At 41.6% G+C, this 16,522-nt stretch overlaps 1 protein-coding gene across 3 annotated transcripts in view; it reads left to right on the top strand.

Moving 5' to 3' along the window:
* The first annotated feature begins 11,688 nt into the window (after positions 1-11,688).
* The window catches only part of MTR (5-methyltetrahydrofolate-homocysteine methyltransferase), a 50,724-nt gene continuing 45,890 nt past the window's right edge, over positions 11,689-16,522 (top strand). The window contains exon 1 of one of the 3 annotated variants that reach the window (XM_027684689.1): positions 11,689-11,730. In XM_027684689.1, the coding sequence (XP_027540490.1) occupies positions 11,709-11,730 (22 nt within the window). In that variant the 5' untranslated portion in view covers positions 11,689-11,708. Of the gene's footprint in view, positions 11,731-11,779; positions 16,006-16,522 lie in introns of those variants that run through there. The other 2 variants (XM_027684702.1, XM_027684696.1) reach the window with 2 other exon arrangements.

Here is a 16,522-nt window from a genome sequence, read left to right as displayed (position 1 = left end):
CTGAACATCAAAGGAGTTTTCAGATGCTAAAAGTTCAAAAAAGTATGTTGTGCATTTCAATACATTGTGTTTCCATGAACAACAATCGCTATGTGCTGCAGGGACAGGTCTGGTTTCATGAAGAAAGATTGATCTCAGAATGAGTGGGAGAGTTTCCATTTAGGTCACCTGAGCACAAATGTCCATAGCTTGTTAGACTCCAAGCTTAGATTGATTTCCATGAGACTTAGGCACTAATGCTTTTGAAGATGTGGGCCTTAACTTTCCTGTATCTCTCTTTTTCCTCATGCAAAAAAGCAGATGTTAAGTATTCAATGGTGCTTTCACTGGCCTTTGTTTGGAAATCTAAGGATGGCAAGCATTAAAAATCTGTGTGTGATTTCAGTGCTAAAGTAGGCACCTGCAGGTAAGGTGCATGGAGTGAGAGCAATTTCAAAACAATCCCAAAGGAGACAGGCAATGATCAAATACCTCTTCCTCCTTCACCTTGTGTTCAAAGGCCAGCAGAGGACTTACTAGGGCTTGCACACAGCCATAAGTTGCTACTGCAACGGCTGATACTGACATGATGCAGGGCCGTTTCTCTCTGTGATGACAGTGCCTGTACAAACTAAGTCAGGAAACTCTGCCTTAAAGCAGTGCCATTTCCAGCTAAATGACTGCTGAACAGACTGAATCCTAGTAAAAAATAACTCTGCATGTCTCTCATTGTCACAGTTTAATGCAACTGGAAGAATAAAATACTGAGCTTCCAAATGTGGCACAAAAGCAAAATCTCAGTGCTACAGGCAGGATTATGCTAAAAATTGGCAGAGAGACAGTTTATATCTGACACTTCCAACATGAGTTGTTCATGTTCTCTACTTGCTAAGTTTTATATTGTGATATTATTCCTATTTTTGATAGTATGGAAGGGACTTCTAAACTCCTCCTTTAGCTAAATGTTCTGTTGATCAAAGCATATGAGAGATAATGTTATCAGCAGCAAGAGAAAAAGACTTTTGCAAAGCAATTTTTTCAATCCTATATCAAGTTTCTAATTGCTAAAGTAAAGTCAAAAGAACCAGTATCAGAGAGCTGCAGGGATTAATTATCCATCCATACTTGTCTAAAAATGTTATACCATATTAATATGCCTTTCATGTAAAATGAAGAAGTATCATAAAGTGATTTTTTCCATCAATATAAGTAAACTGTGTTATTTTACCCTACAGAGGGTTAACCTCAAGGTTCTTCAAAATATTCTGTGGTCACTTTCCGGGGCTATGGGTTTTACAGAGAGATTTCCTTTTCCTCTAAGGCTCCATTTTTAGGAGATGGCATTTGTATATTTCTTCAGGATCACTCTTCACACTAGGAATCAATGCAATGGTGTTTTCTATTTACTCAATTCTGGCAGCAAACTAGTTTTACTACAAAAAAGTCCAGTAACTGAGTTCAGGGTAATGGGTGTGCCAATCACAGGGGCCAAATCAAGGCTCAAAAGGTGAAGGTACATCATTATTTTGAGGATCATGTGAATGAAGGTTATAGAATAAATTACAATTCAAAAAGTCAGTAACATTTTAAGTTGCCTTAATGACTGTAATACAGATAATGTCTTCTGTGACTTTACATGTATACAACAGTTCTTTGAAAAACTTCCTGCCAAGATAATCTTGATTTTATAGTTATAATTTTCAGATAGTGATTTTAGAAAGGTGCTGATGCATTTAGAAATCTGGTGTCAGCTCTATGTTACCTTTATACTTCCTTTCTTTGTACATCGTTTCCAGTGTTGCTTTTCTTACTCACTGACCACAAAAGGTTTGGAGCAGAACCGCTCCTAGCAGCTTGTATTTTCATCAGAGAACATCCTGTTGTTCAGTTTCCCAATTCTTGGAGGAGACCATGATCCTTTATTCAGGTTATTCATGGATTTGGATGGTAAGCAGTTTTCTTTCTCAACTTAAATAGCTTGTGGTTGAGAGTAATTCTGGAAGGAAGTAATTGTTTGATTATCGCTAGTGTATGAACAGGCCATTAGGAGCATGTTTCCAGCACTGTAATGGCATCAATATTTTTTGGTGGGCTTCTACAAACAGTTCCAGTAATATTTAAATGAGAAAATAATACCTGTTCATTACCCATGTCCTTCTTCTCCAAGTTTTATGGTTAACAACCTGAGCACTTATTTGCTTGTGCATCAGTCTATCTTCTGCTTATGTTCAGAGGGCATTTTATTTGAGGAGCCACTTCAGCAGTGTTAAGTCTGCATTATAGATAGTTGTTTGCTAGTACGTTCTGGTGAGATTTCTACTTGTTTCAGACCAAATATTTTTATCTAGGAAAACTGACTGTTCTATGATTTTATTTCATATTAGTGTCTTCTTAAAATATGTCATTCCTTTCTAATTTTAAGCCAAGGTGTGGGCTGCCACCACAAAGGTCAAGTCTATCTCCACTTTTTCCACGATCCTGTTTATTTATAAATAGAACAGTTCCCATGTCTAGTTACCATGCTGGCTGGGAATACATATCTAGGGTGCTTAGAATGATAGATTATCCCCTCGAGCAGCAGCCTATATTTACATTACCTTAAAGTGATTGGGTAACTGTGGAATTAGGGGCCTAGCCACCCACTTTCACTGAAATGCCTTTATTATTCACAACAAAAGAACATTTATGTGCAGACAACAAAGCTTGAGTCAGTATGTGGAGTGCTACTAATTTCCCTCATTAATCAAGTGTTATATTAAACAATAAGCCCAGTCTTTTCCATATATGAGCTTGACTAGGATTTCATATACTAATCTTAAAAAGAAATTCCTCTGCCAATTTGCTAGGTTTTGGGAAATGCCGTTAGCATTTGTAATACTGCTTTGCACAAATTTGATTATCAGCATACTGCTTTAATTACTTGGAAATCAAATATATTGGATGAATGTCCTAAGAGGATAAAAGTCCTGAGGCTATTTTAACACACCACTATCCCTCAATTACTTGCACCTGGCTGTTCTGTTTCAAAACCTGGCTGCTTTATTTGGCCTCAACTCATGGAAACTTTCTTCCTTTCAGGACACCTGTTAATACTTCAAGTGAAAAATGCCCTTGAGCGCTGTCCTTGGGAGGAGTGGTTATCTTATGTGCTCTCCTGAGCTGGAGCCTTCCAGCTGCATTAGGGATACTTGTGTCAGAAGCCCAGGTATAGAAGAGTTCTCTTGGCTCAAACACTGAAGGTCCCGTTTCAGGTTTTAGCTAGTCTGCTGATAAGACTAAAAGAAATATTTACATAAGTTGCCAGCAAGTTTGGCCTTGATTTGAATGGAACTGTCAAGACAGGCACACCAAATGAATGTAATTAAAAAGAAAAAAAAAGCACCACAGAAAAGCATAGAATGGCTGTATCAAACACCTTGTTCAGATTTGTATCCTGGCCCTGACCATTACCAACAGGAGGAATAATGGAAAAATGTAAAAGGGAGACAGTGTGTGGCCATGTGCGCCCAAAAAGTCTCTGAGCTGCCAGTAATTTGTGGATCATAAACTTGTGGAACACTGCACACTGATGCCAAAATTTAGTCTGTTTTTCTGATAAAGTAATATTTCCTCTGAGAGCTCTTTTTGTATTCCTCTCAGTGGGACCTACTGCATCTATAAATTCTCCAGCAGGCTATTGGATATGCTTGAAAAAAACATTTACTGGTCTTTCTTTTATCTTTTGCAAACTGTTCTTCAAAGTCTTTTTGATTTCCCTGATTATCTGTTTATACTTAACCTGCCAGAATTAATAATCTTATTTTCTTCATATGGACTTGGTGCTAGCTTTCTGAAGGATGTTTGCAAAATGCAGGCAATCCAAGAGAGAAGAAATCCTACGTCCCGTGAAATAAACCCCAGTCCCAGTTTTAACAAACTCTAGCAAAGCTATTTAAATGAAAATCAGACACCCAGTCATGTTTGTTGGGTGCCCAGATGAGTGTGATGAACATAAACAACAGACACAATGCTGTCAGACACTACATCCTGAGATCCCATCTACTACCACTGTCATTAAAACAAAGACAGAATTTAATATTGTGTGGCATGCTGAATAACAATCCTGCTGTTATTTGTGCATTACCTAGGGACAACACTCCATGGTAGCTCTAACTTTTAGTGTTGTTATTTGCTAATGGAAGGTGACAAGGCTTGATTTGCCACAGCAAGTTGGCAAGCACCCATATTGTCCAGCAAACACTTTTGCCACTTGGAAATAATAACTGTCTCATTATCTGAAGTGACTTGTGGAAGAAGGGGCTGAAACGTCAGTATTTGATCTGTAAATAAAAACGTACAAGTATCATTACATTCTTTTGCCACTGTATTATATTTAATTTTTTCCCCATTTTTCACTTGACTATAGTTGCTGAAATTATGCTTGTGGCAAATAGACAAATGTAAACGTTATATATTAAAAAAGACAACATTTTTTAACACTTTTCATTCTTTTTCTTAAAAATCAAACATTTCTACCAATCAAATAAAACATTTTTATCAGCCATCTAAACTTAAGAAGACTGCCCAACAGCACTCCAAATTATATATTTTGGTTATGGTTGTGCAAAACCCTTCCTTCCATAAAAAATGAATAACTGGCTTTTCATATTATTTGAGCATGAAAAACTAAAAACATTCATTTATGATTGATCCCATCTGACTGCCCTAACACTCTGCCTCTTCTGAGCACTTGGGAAGATTTTCTATAAGACTCATTGTTTCTTCAAGCCAGACCATGAACACAGGTGGGCCAAGTGGCTTTATTTGCAAAGAACAACTGGAATAGCTATAGTGAAATAAATATTCTACTGAAGTCCTTTTGGAATAGCTCCTTATGGCAATACCCTGTTCAGGGTCCCTACTCCCTTTTATGGTGGTGGCCTTTGACCAAAGTGTTGCTCTGCAAACAGGATTGCCTTTAGTAGTGGCCATTCCTTTGGCTTTTCTGAGGAGGCACCTCCTTTCCTGCCAGCGTTACTGTCTCTTCGCAGATTCCTTTGCCTTCTAACTCGGTCACCAGCCCTTGTCTGCCACTGCTCTTTTCCTGCTTTTAACAACAGTCCTTTCAAGCTTAAATGTTTCTGACTGGAGATGTTAACTTAAATCTAGTTTAATGATCTCAAGGCTCTCTTGAATCGGATTTTAACGGGAGACACTTTATTTCTGCTTGATCAGAATGCAGTTGATTTGTACTAAGGCAATAAATGAAGTACTATTCCCTTTGTTTTTATTTAGTATCTTTCAACTTTACCTGCTACTCCAGGAGGGCTTATTAGACCCTTCAGTAGACAGGAGTGATAGAATGCCTCTCCAGCCACCAGCTACATATTGAAAGACATTTGTATACCACATGAAAATTTAAGATATAAACCACAGATTATTCCACCAGCACCTTCTGGCATCAAAATCCAGGAGCTTGCAGTGAGTTTAGCTCTACACAATAAAGAGGGGAGGGACAGGAGACTTTAGCCTGATTAACCTATTCCCCAGCTTGTACCCTCTTCATACCCTTCTGGTGGCTTTGTCAGCTCCCAAGGTCCCTGCCCTGCCTGCATGTAGAAATGCAAATAGGAGAGAAGAGGAGGATACTACACAGTATTTTCATGCACCAGAATATACAGGGAGACTCAGATCTTCTTTCTCTTGCAACCCTCTGATGGTACCCACAAGCTCAAGTCACTGATATGAGGGGTTGTACAGCATGTAAAGACTGCTCCTGATCCAAGAAACAGTTGGGAAATGTATCTGGAAAATGCTAATGGCATGTAGCAATGCTAATAGGTACTTCTGAGGACTTGTCAGCAGATCTTAAATTGCTTAACGTATTTCAGGCTTTACAAGTGTAAAGGCCCAAAACTAAGTCTTTGTCTCTTGACTAGACAAAAAAAGAGATGTCAAGAAACCCCAAAGGGAATAATTGTAGACCACAGGCTACAGAAGAAACTTTTCACTTCCAAGTTGAAAAGTTGACCAAAAATAAGACCTGACTGGTATAAGTAATGAACAGGGTGGAAATATTAGGCTTTTAGGATGACAAAGTACACTCTGGGCATATTTTTTTTAATGTAAATATATGTTACTGATAACTAAGGAAGGACTCTGCCCTACGGTAGTGTTCCCTGTCAGTGTCTCTTGCTCACGCTCTTGCTAGTGCTTGCAGATGTAAGAGGCTGCTTCTTCCTCACAATTTAATTCCTGAAGCTTGGGCAAGATTTAAAACCAACATCATCTCTGAGTATTTCTTCATTTCTTCATTCTCATTCACACACAAGACTTTCAGCATTAAGTTTTTTTTCTGTCTGGTAAGTTTATATCATTATGCCACTTACATATTTGTTTCATTTAATTTGTTGATTTGAATAGTCATTGTTAATATTTCCAGCAAAAGCAGTTCTCTTGAAGGATTCATATCTCTGGAAGTGGTTCCTTAAACTTGTTTCCTAGCTCATGTCTGGGACTTAAATCCTTGCTGCTGTTTCCTTGCTCCTGGCCTCACCAGCTTACTTCTCCCCTCTATTTCTGCTTTTCTGCCTAGAATGAATTGTTTGCTTGGGTGGAGATAGCATTGCTCAAACCCCTCTGAAGAACAGGGAGATGGTGACTTTGTAGAAAGGGTAGGGAAAATGTCACTGCTATGTCTGTGGTCACATGCAGATTCCACAAAGTGTTGAAAACTAGCAGGTTAGACTTTAAAACAAACTGACTGAATGGTGCAGTTTTGAAGTCCTTTGAAGGAAAGAGAATTGCCTATAAAACATGCTTTTCTAGCAGACTGTTGATGACATACAGGATTGTTTGTATGTGTAAATTAGAGAAAACTAAGAGGATCTTTCAAGGTATTTTACACATAAGGATTTTCAATGCTCTTGCAAAAGAGTCTTACAAGGTTTGCTGTTCAATGAAAGAAAGCAATATAACAGAGGCTGCTCACTCCCTGGGATGGAGTCATGCCTGACAGCCGGAGGCACTGCTGGAAGCTCTCCAGGGCCACTCACACATCATATGACCTGCACATGTCCCTCTTCTCTGCCCTGTTGTGCTGTGTCTGCGCTACCAGGATGCAGATGGCTGCACTACTTGGCTATGTCTGTACTTTTCACTGTCCACCTTTCCAAGTTGGCTAAACCCTCTACAGTCCTTCTTATTAGACACGTTTTCATAGATCTCAAGCTGTGTTGAACACAAACTGATGTCCTTGCCAGGAGGAGTGTAATCCCATTTATAGTTCACAGGAAGCAAGAGTATGCCTAGGGCTTGTGCTCTGACAGTCCCCCTCAGCTGCTTGTGTCTGTGTCTCTGCGCTCATCTATCTACTAGTACAGCCCTAAGAACACCATCAGGCTCCAATTGCTCTCAGCAGCCATATATCAGACCTCCACCCCTGCATCTCCCACCCATCAGCATTTAGCTCACGCCCTTATCCTCACTCCTTGCTTGAGCTATGTTGTATGAACATATTGTCTAATCTACAATCTCCTGCTGATGGATTGTTTTGTGATCACTGGAATCTGGGCTGAACCTGGTAGCATCACCAGACCTGCTCTTCTGTTTTGGCTAAGGCAGGATTGCCTCATTGCCTGTGAGGTTACTGCTCCCACCTGCCTTGCCATGACCCTCACACCTACTCTGTCACCAAGGCTTTTCAGCTCTTCTTCACTGACACCTGCAGCCTTGACTGGTTTTTTGAGGTGCTGTCTGTTGGATGCAGAACTTCATGCCTGCATGAAATGGCCTGCTCTAGGCCCTCAGCTTGTACATGTCTGACAACATAAGCAAGAAGCTCTGCCAGCAAGAAATAGAACAGAAGGTACCTTCAGAAACCTGTTTCCATAAGCACTCTGGACTCATACAGGGCAGATGATGTCCTGACCTGGGCAGGGGCAGTGCAGCTCAGACTTCATTCAGCTGCTCAAATGGGGAGAAAGAAACCAAGATTCTTATGCACATCCGCGACAAAACATTTTCTTATTCTCTGAGCTCAGTGTTGAGCAGGTTTTCCTGGGTGCACACATTTAGCTACATGTGACCTGGCCTTTCTTCACTAGTTCCCATGCTGCCGTGGGGCAGTTGGCAAGTCTGCAGAGGTTCTTACCCTTTCTTCTGTGAATTTGATGTGGATGCCTGAAAGGTGCGCACTGAAGGTTTTAAAAATGTTGCAAAATTTCATATTCATATCAAATAAATATAAAATATTTACATGCACAAACTTGTAACTAACTAAAAGCAGTTGACACAGTTTGCCAGCATGACAGATAAGCTGTAAGACTATACCCCCTATTGAATTCCCAGTCCTCTCATGCCTGTGTTTCAGCCCTTCTGGGCATTTATACACTTTTTCATCAACACAGATACTCTATAAAGTGGTGCAAAAGGTTATATTCAGTTCACTCTAATGTGTTTGTTTTCACCATGATGGAGACTTTGGGCTTTTTTTTTAAGTAGTAAAGTCCAAAATGTATGGTAAATAAGTAGATTAAATTTGTTGGTATTCCTCTGAGCTGTGCATCCTAATCAGGCTATTTTGGCATTTGGAGTGTGCTTAGAATTGATCTTGAAACACTCAGATTTCTTTCTGTTTCTGGTAACATTTTGATTCTGGAAGAAAAATGTTAAGATCATAATTTGGCCTAAATGGAACAGATAATTTGTATTTGCATCATTAAAAAAATCACCCTCTACAAAATTATTAAAAAGAAATAGTAATAATTCTTAAGCTTAGAGGAAATTTTGAAAATAAAAGAAAAAACACATAGTGTAACTTAGTCAGCCAAAATAGGGCAAGAATCCAGCTGCAGCAAAACAGCATAAGTGGTAAGTGACCAGAGTGCCCAAGAGCTGTGCTCTGAAATCAGATTAATCTGTTTTCTCCTTCAGACTTTGGCATGGAGTTGTGAATGCTTTGCTTGCATATAATTCTCTGAAATACGACTGTTCTTTAGTAACATGAATAATCCCACTGTTCTTGTTAAAATAAGGATTACTTATGTGAATAACCCATGGGAACTGCATCCTCAGGAATAAAGGCAAATAATATGGGAATGAAAGGCATATTTTTGTAATTAATATTATGGAGGTATTTAAAACACAACCCCAAAAGCTGAAAGAGTGGGGTAAACCCCTGTGTTTGATCTTACACATGCACAAGGTGAATATGCTATTTAACTACATGGGTGTGCAAGTAGAGTAACAAACTGGTGAAACAGATGCTTGGCACGGAAAAAAAATTAAAATACGAAGATGGCTTTGTTTGCTTCAAACACTACCTGGTTTTAAAAGATCTGTGAATTTAGCTCTGTGTGTGGGAGGAGTTGGGAAAAGCGGTGTTTTGAAAATACCTTAAATATACTTGAAATATCAGGACTTGATCTCACATAAAGATTTTTAATTTTTTTTGCTAAGGATATTAATTTGGATTTAATCTTGTTGCAAGTAGGAAGATGCTAGCTTTACTGAACCACTGCTTATAACCACCTTCAGCAATCCAGACTCTCACCATGATGACAGATATTTGCATGAGTGAAACCATGTCTGCATCTGATGTTTAAATAGGACTAATTCCCAATGTTAAGGTCAGGTTTCACACACATGGGAATGCTGGCATCTTTGTGTTCTCCCTTGCTTTACTCCATTGCTCCACAACTCTAAGGTGCTCCTGGTATTCCTTTAAACGTATTAAATGTATTTTGACAGCCTAATTTACAAAATAAGAAAAATGCTCTGTACGACAAAGAAAAAGCACTTTTCAAGCTTCAGGGCATGCTCACTGCAAATCCTTGAACGTTTCCTGCAAATGCACCACGTATTAGAGCTTCTCAAAGAAACAGCTCAAAAATTTTGGTAACTGCACGTGTGTGTCAGCCTCAGGGTAGGGATACGCTCCAGGTTCCCAGCACCGTGCAATACTGTCAGCATTGAAACTAAACCAAGAAAAGGGATGTGAGATTCTCTAACATTGCAAAACAGTTTCAGGCTGAAGTTCTGTGTTGATACTTCTTTGTTGGACTGTCTGGTTTGACGAACACTACCTTTAACCACTCATTCCTCTTCCCTTCAGCTTCTGGAGTGTATCTTACCTTGGTTGTGCTCATTCAGTTGTTTGTACAACTCCAGTTTCTCAATCAGATTAAACAGTCAGAGGCTGGGTAGTTGCTGCCCTCTCTTCCTGCTGCTGCTTCTGCGTCAGCTCTGCAGAGCATTCTGCTGCAGATGAACTGGATTAGAGACCTGTTTCCACTGAAAACTGACCTTTACAGAAGAATTGTGGTCAAGGTCTAGCACCCACACAAGCAAAAGGATGGAAATAAGGAGGATGGCACAGGGTGGAATCTGGGACTGACTTTCCATAGCACTGCACAGTCAAACTGGTTCACTCTGGTTGTGAAACTGCAAAGGAAATGGGACATCTGAAATGAACCTTTTCAAAAGCACCTTCAAATTTTCAGCATTTTTTTCCCCACTGACCTACTTTGCAGCAGTTACACAAACAACTGCATCAGCACACGCAAGGACGTGCTGAGCTGTGGTACAAAGATCTGTCACCACAAAGCAACTGTGGAGACAGTGAGCTTTTTAACCTGAATTGCTGCCAGAGGAAATTTTCATAGTGTTATGTGGCATGACAAAAAGGTTGGAAGCTGTCCAAAAGTCAAGCAAGGAAATACACACCCTAATATCTCACAATGAATGGTTCTCAAATCATTGTCCATCTCTGTAATATATGCAAATTATGTTTAAAAGGGATGAAATCAAGAACTCTCTATGAGTACCTAACTTTTGCTTCTGTTTAGTGTATTCGACTTCTGTTGTTAAACTTTTAAAGACTGCATTTCCAGACTACCACATCTTACACTGGAATTTTGAGACACATTTTTGCAGAGGGAGCTCAAGCTGACCACTGCAATGATTGCTGAGAGGCAAGGTCTGCTCTCCAACAATGTCTCCTGGCATTCAAAACCAGAGCATGGCCTCTATAACTGAAGTTGGACTAGCGTCTAGTTAATTTGTGGGCTGCCTGTATTTTTTTTGAAGATGAATTAGGCATATACATTATTTAAACTCTGGCAGGCAGGTATTTCTTTCTTTTAAAAGGTGAGTCCTCATATAAGAAGCTGAAAGGATGTATCACCAGAAGCGAAACTCCTGTGTCAAAATGAGGCACATTTTATTTGTTTTGTTCGACTGTCAAGCAAACTGTACTTTAATTTGCTTAATTCCTTTAGTGTAAACTTGTTTCCAGGTTTACATGCCAGTAACACGCATCCATACACCGCTGCCAAGTCCGACTTCCAGTTTATGTAAGGTATATTTACATGCTTCCTCTCAACACTACATTTGCCTGTAATTGCAGCACATTTGTCGTTTGCGTTTGAAAGAATTATTCCCCTACAACGCATCCCCGCCCTACTTCTCCCCAAGATGAGGAACAACTCATTTTGTTGATCCCTGCCTGGCTCCAAAATCATCCCCCCGGGGCCATCTAAAGCTGTGTCGGCACGTACCATTAGGTGAGTTAGTTCGCAGACCAGACTCCGGTCTGTGTCTGTGTGTCTGTCTGTGTGCACGTGACAGGCAGATCACGCTGCCCTCAGGCCAAGAGCAGCGCGCGCTTCCTGCCCGCGCTCGGGGCGGAGCTCGCGCGTCACGGGCTGCGCGCGGGCCCCGCGGCCGCGGGCGGTGACGTCTCGGCAGCGATGGCGCTCACGGGGCCGCCCGGTAACGGCCGCGAGCGCCAGGCGCGCGGGGGGGGGACATGGCGGCGGCGCCGGGCGGTGCGGTGTGTGAGGGGGCGGCGGGCGCGCCCTCCCTCCGGCCTCTGGGGGTGCTCGCGGCTCGGTGCAGGCGGGGGCGGCACTTATGCACCGCTTGTAACCTTTACCGAAGCCGCTTGTGGCGGGTCTGTGTTGGCAGTGAGTGCTCTTGTTGGCGGAGCCCCCGGCGCTGAGCCGACCCCTTGGAGCAGCTGCGCCCTGCCTGGAACGGGTCGGGAGGTACCGCCAGGATACCTGCACCGCCCTGTCCGCCGACACAGTTCTGTCGGGAAAATAAAAACCGGAGTTCGGTAGTAGGGACTGGGTGTGCACCAGCTGCTCCGGGGCTCTAAGCCAAAAGTGTCGTTTCGCGGGTTGAACAGAAGTCCTGTAAGGATAAGTAAGGGAGGATAAGTAAAGTTGTAGCTGCTGATTATCGTTGTTGGTATTTTGAAATGGACAGCTCCGTCAGTGGCAGCCTTCAGTGGTGCTGCTGCCTGAAGAGATCCCAAGTACTTTCCTTTTTAATATTTCGGAGGGAGTGCCTGCTGCTGAGCTTGTACTTCACTCGGGATTGCATCCCTTGGCTTGTCGAACAGGCCTGCACCGGCACCGACTCCATACTCAGCTTTTGTGGTCTGAGGCTTTTCCAGGTTCTTCTGGCAAAGATGGTGGTGTTGACCTGCCCTGCTGTTTCTCCTGTGTCATTTGGAATCAAGCCATGACTGTCCTACTGCTGCAGGATGAATGGGTTTGGCTGAAATGGGAGATATGGGAAGGTATTTCAGCAGCAGCTCGAGAAGTGGTGGCAGTTGGAGAGAAGTTCTGTGTAGATGGAAGCAAAAATTGTGTGCTGGGGATGTTTGTGGAGCCCTGCTGAGCAGGCACAAGGCAGTAGGTGATGGTGTGTCCATCTGGCAGTGATACAAGGGACCTGCATTCAGGAGTGGGCCATCGGGAAGCTGAGCACAGTGCTTCTCCCTAGCCTTCCAGGGGCAGGGCATGCCTCAAAGCACGGCTGTGCTGATCTGGAAGAGGGTTTGTTTCCTGGTGACTCCTGCCTGTAATGAATATCTGTTGTGAACAGTTTAATGTCAGAAGATGGAGAGTTGTGGTTATAACGCAGGGAGCTTTGTTAAGCATGGGTTTTGCGTGTTTGGCTGGAGGTAGTGGACACAACAGAACTGTTATACTAAGAATTCGGTGACTTTAGTGGTAGTTGTTTGCCTTTCAAGCTAACTTTGTAAATACATTGGCTATGTATTTACAGATTATGTCTGTCATTTTAAGACCTGAATGGTTCTGAAGGCAAGTGCCAACATAGAAGATGTTAGCAAGGTGCACACAGGTGCCCAAGGTGGAAGTGGTAAAATCCAATGCTTCTCTCTTTGAATAGGCTGGGTAACAAATAACTTAGCAATGGGGTGCTGCTGCCCACTGTTGCAGAGGACCTGTGTGCCATCTGTTGCTACAGTTCATGAAACTCTTACTGTTGCCCAAGGGCACCCAGTGGAAGAAGATTTAATTAATTAAACAGCAAATAATGCTGAGGTTATCATGAGCTGCCTGTGGCAGACTGATAGCAAAAGCATCCTTTCTAGCCACTGTGCAGTAATTTTTTTGAATGATGGGCAAACTTGTGCTTGGAGCTGGTATGGGGCAATGCTGATTTGTTGAAATAAAATGTGCAGATGTGGAGTGGCCCTGTTGCCCTTTAAGACAGGAGCTGGTCAGCCCAGGAAATACGGGGTACTAAGTGCCTATCCCTCCATGTGGTTCTTCAGTTTGTGTTCTTGCACATTAACGTGATGAAAAGGCTTCAGCACTGTCACAGCTAGGCCAATCCTCTAAAAGTTTTGGAAGAAACTTGTAGTGCTTTATTCCCTTCCCTTCCTTTATTCCAGTCTGGTACTTATATACCAGACTGTTTTATACTAAGAATAAATTTGTAATGGAAGAGCATAAATAATAAAAAACCAACACCTTTGAGAATCAACACCTTTTGAGAATCATTTCAGGCATCAGAAGAATGTATTTTTGAGGAATTTGCAACCTTTGAAGTCCTGTTTCTTGTGGAGAACATGCATTTATCCCTTTAATTTTTCATATGTGGCCTGTGTGTCATTGGGTCAGGATAAGGAGATGAACGAACATCATCTTACCGTGCTCCTTGATTGTTTAATTGCTACGTTTTGAAAAATGGAAGGTTACATACAGTTGTGCAAAGTTTATAATTGTTAGTGAATGACCATAGGGGTGAAAAGCTTTACCAAAGAGACACCTTGTGCGCTATGCAAATTTACTTGGAAAGATCTACAAGGAATAAAAGTTCTTGTAGCTCAGATGATTTTCCTTTGCAGATGAGTAATTCCCTTGTTCATGTGATCTCAAGCCAGAGCACTTACCTTGGGAATGTGAAGCAGGGTTCTGTATCCTATTGACTTTCAGGCCAGTGCTGTTGGGACACTTTTGTTCATTTGGTATGGTTCCAGCCCTAGAGCACTCTGTGTTATATTTTAAGTTTCAGAAGAGTGTAAAATCAAGGTAATTGGTCCTGGGTCCTGTTACTTTTAATCTTTTTTTGCCTGAGCAGAGGTAGAATCAGGGTTTGTAAACAAAAACAACCACAAAAAAAGGCTGACCTGATTTTTCCCAATTTAGGAATTTCTCCAGACCTTTTTTTTCATTTATTTTGTAACAAACTTTTGCATCTTGTTTGCTGGAGAGGGGAATTATGTGAGTTGAATGCTGAATTAAGATGATGGTGTGCTTTTTTGCAGACCTGACTCCCAGCCTCCTCCCACCCTCCTCCTTGCCTCCTCCCTGCTTTTCTTCCAAGGGCAGAGTTCAGCACTTCCTAGGATGGCTTTATGAATCGATCTTCTTTGATTTCTGGGGTGTTTTTGGACCTGTCTGTAGACTTAGTTTCCAACTTGAAAATTGTATCATAAGTGTGCCAGAGCACGACTCGAGTAGTGCGGGCTCCTAATGGAAGAAGAGTCAAGTGTTATCTATAGCAAGGACAGGTAATCTGGGTTTTTGGTGGACTTGGAGCTATGGCATCCATCTGTAAAACATAGACTCTGCATATCTCTGGCACTGATGGCCACCTTCATGATTCCTGCCCTATTTCCTGCAGCTTTTTGAGATGCTGATGAAGAAGCAGAAGTTTGGGAAGCTTCAGAATAATGCTCTTGCAGCGATGAGGCAGAGATCTGTGCTCCTGTGAGCAGAAAATCATGCACCAAAGCAGGATCTGTTCAGCAAGGCAAGCTGTAGAGAAAGCAAAATGGACTAGATGAGGTGCAGGATTACAACCAAAGGGTAGATCTTTCCTTCCCTGTGTCTACGAGAAGATAGTTAGGAAGCATGTAGGTAAAAGGAATAGAAGCCTCTAGAAAGCAGGACTTGTTCTGGGAGGGCTCTGATAGCCCATCTCAGCTGTCTGAGCTGCAGCTCTCGAGGCCAGGGAGTTGACTTAGAAGGCTCATTAAAGCAACAGCAAGCTCTAATGTATATGTGTGTCTCCTCGGGCTGTAGCTCTTGCAAAGCACGAGTTATGCGCCTTGGGAGTCTGCATTGCAGACCTACTTTCAGATATGATTTTTTGTGTCTTGCTTCTAAAAGCCTTTAGCTCAAGGACCAATTTTATTTTCATGAATAATTTGATGGTTTAACGTGAGTAGGTTTAAGCTCTTGTGTAAGAACCTGCTGAGCCTGCCTGTGTGGTGGTAAAACTTTCAACTTGAAATGAGGGTGGCTTGCTTTTTGGTATTTTAATCTCCCTTCAAATGCTTCATACTTGTTAGTGAGCAAATTTTGTTTGGCTTCTTTTCATGCTGAGACTTTATCTGATTTAGAGCTGTTTTCCAGAGTATTGGTATAAATGTAACTTTGTAATGCTTTCCTCTTAGCCTCAGCTTCTCTTCATCACATTGTTTTTTAACCGTACTGTTGCCAAAACAGAAGTTGCATTGCAAGAATGCAAAAGGAAAAAAGTCAAATCAGTTAGCAGTTGCCAGTGATTTTTAAGTACTACTGTGTGTAGTAGTAAGTTGTACTTAAGTTGTATTGAGACATAAGGATATTTTTGTGCCTCAGAAATCATTCATTTTTTACAAGGGTTTTGATGATAGTTCATAACCAGAAAGCAATAGAGGTCTTTACTTAGAGTAAGACCAAGCTGAATGCAGGAGACAGGTAAAGAATAGCACATCGTTCATCTACATGTTTGTGAAAGGTAAGTGGGTCCTACTCTTGTAGTTTGGGTTTTTGATAAAGAGGCTGTTTGATTATTTTGTGATATGTACAGCCTTATCAATGCCTGTAAGTATCTGAAGGGAAGGTACCAAGAGGGTGGAGCCAGGCTCTTCTGGATGGTGCTGAGCAGTAAGACAAGAGGCAACAGGCAGAAACTGATGAATGGGAAGTTCCATCTGAATATGAGGAAGAACTTCCATACTGTGTGAGTAAATGTGCACTGGAACAGGTTGCCCAAAGAGGTTGTGGAGTCTCCCTCACTAGTGATAGTCAAGAAATGTCTGGATGCAATCCTGTGCCACGTGCTCTAGGATTACCTTGTTTGAGCAAGGAGGTTGGACCAGATGACCCACTGTGGTCCCTTCCAACCTGACCCACTAAGTGATTCTGTATGTGTGTCTTTATTCTGAAATGATTCTATGTATGTTCTAAAGAGGAAAAGTGGAATTACTTTTGTTGTGGTCTTGTTTTCTTTTGTTGTGGTCTTGTTTTCTTTT

Source organism: Neopelma chrysocephalum, unplaced genomic scaffold, assembly GCF_003984885.1.
Source record: "Neopelma chrysocephalum unplaced genomic scaffold, ASM398488v2 Primary Assembly neopelma1_23, whole genome shotgun sequence".
Taxonomy (NCBI): domain Eukaryota; kingdom Metazoa; phylum Chordata; class Aves; order Passeriformes; family Pipridae; genus Neopelma; species Neopelma chrysocephalum.
Note: the sequence above shows the minus strand (reverse complement) of the source record. Positions and strands in the feature narration are given on the sequence as shown.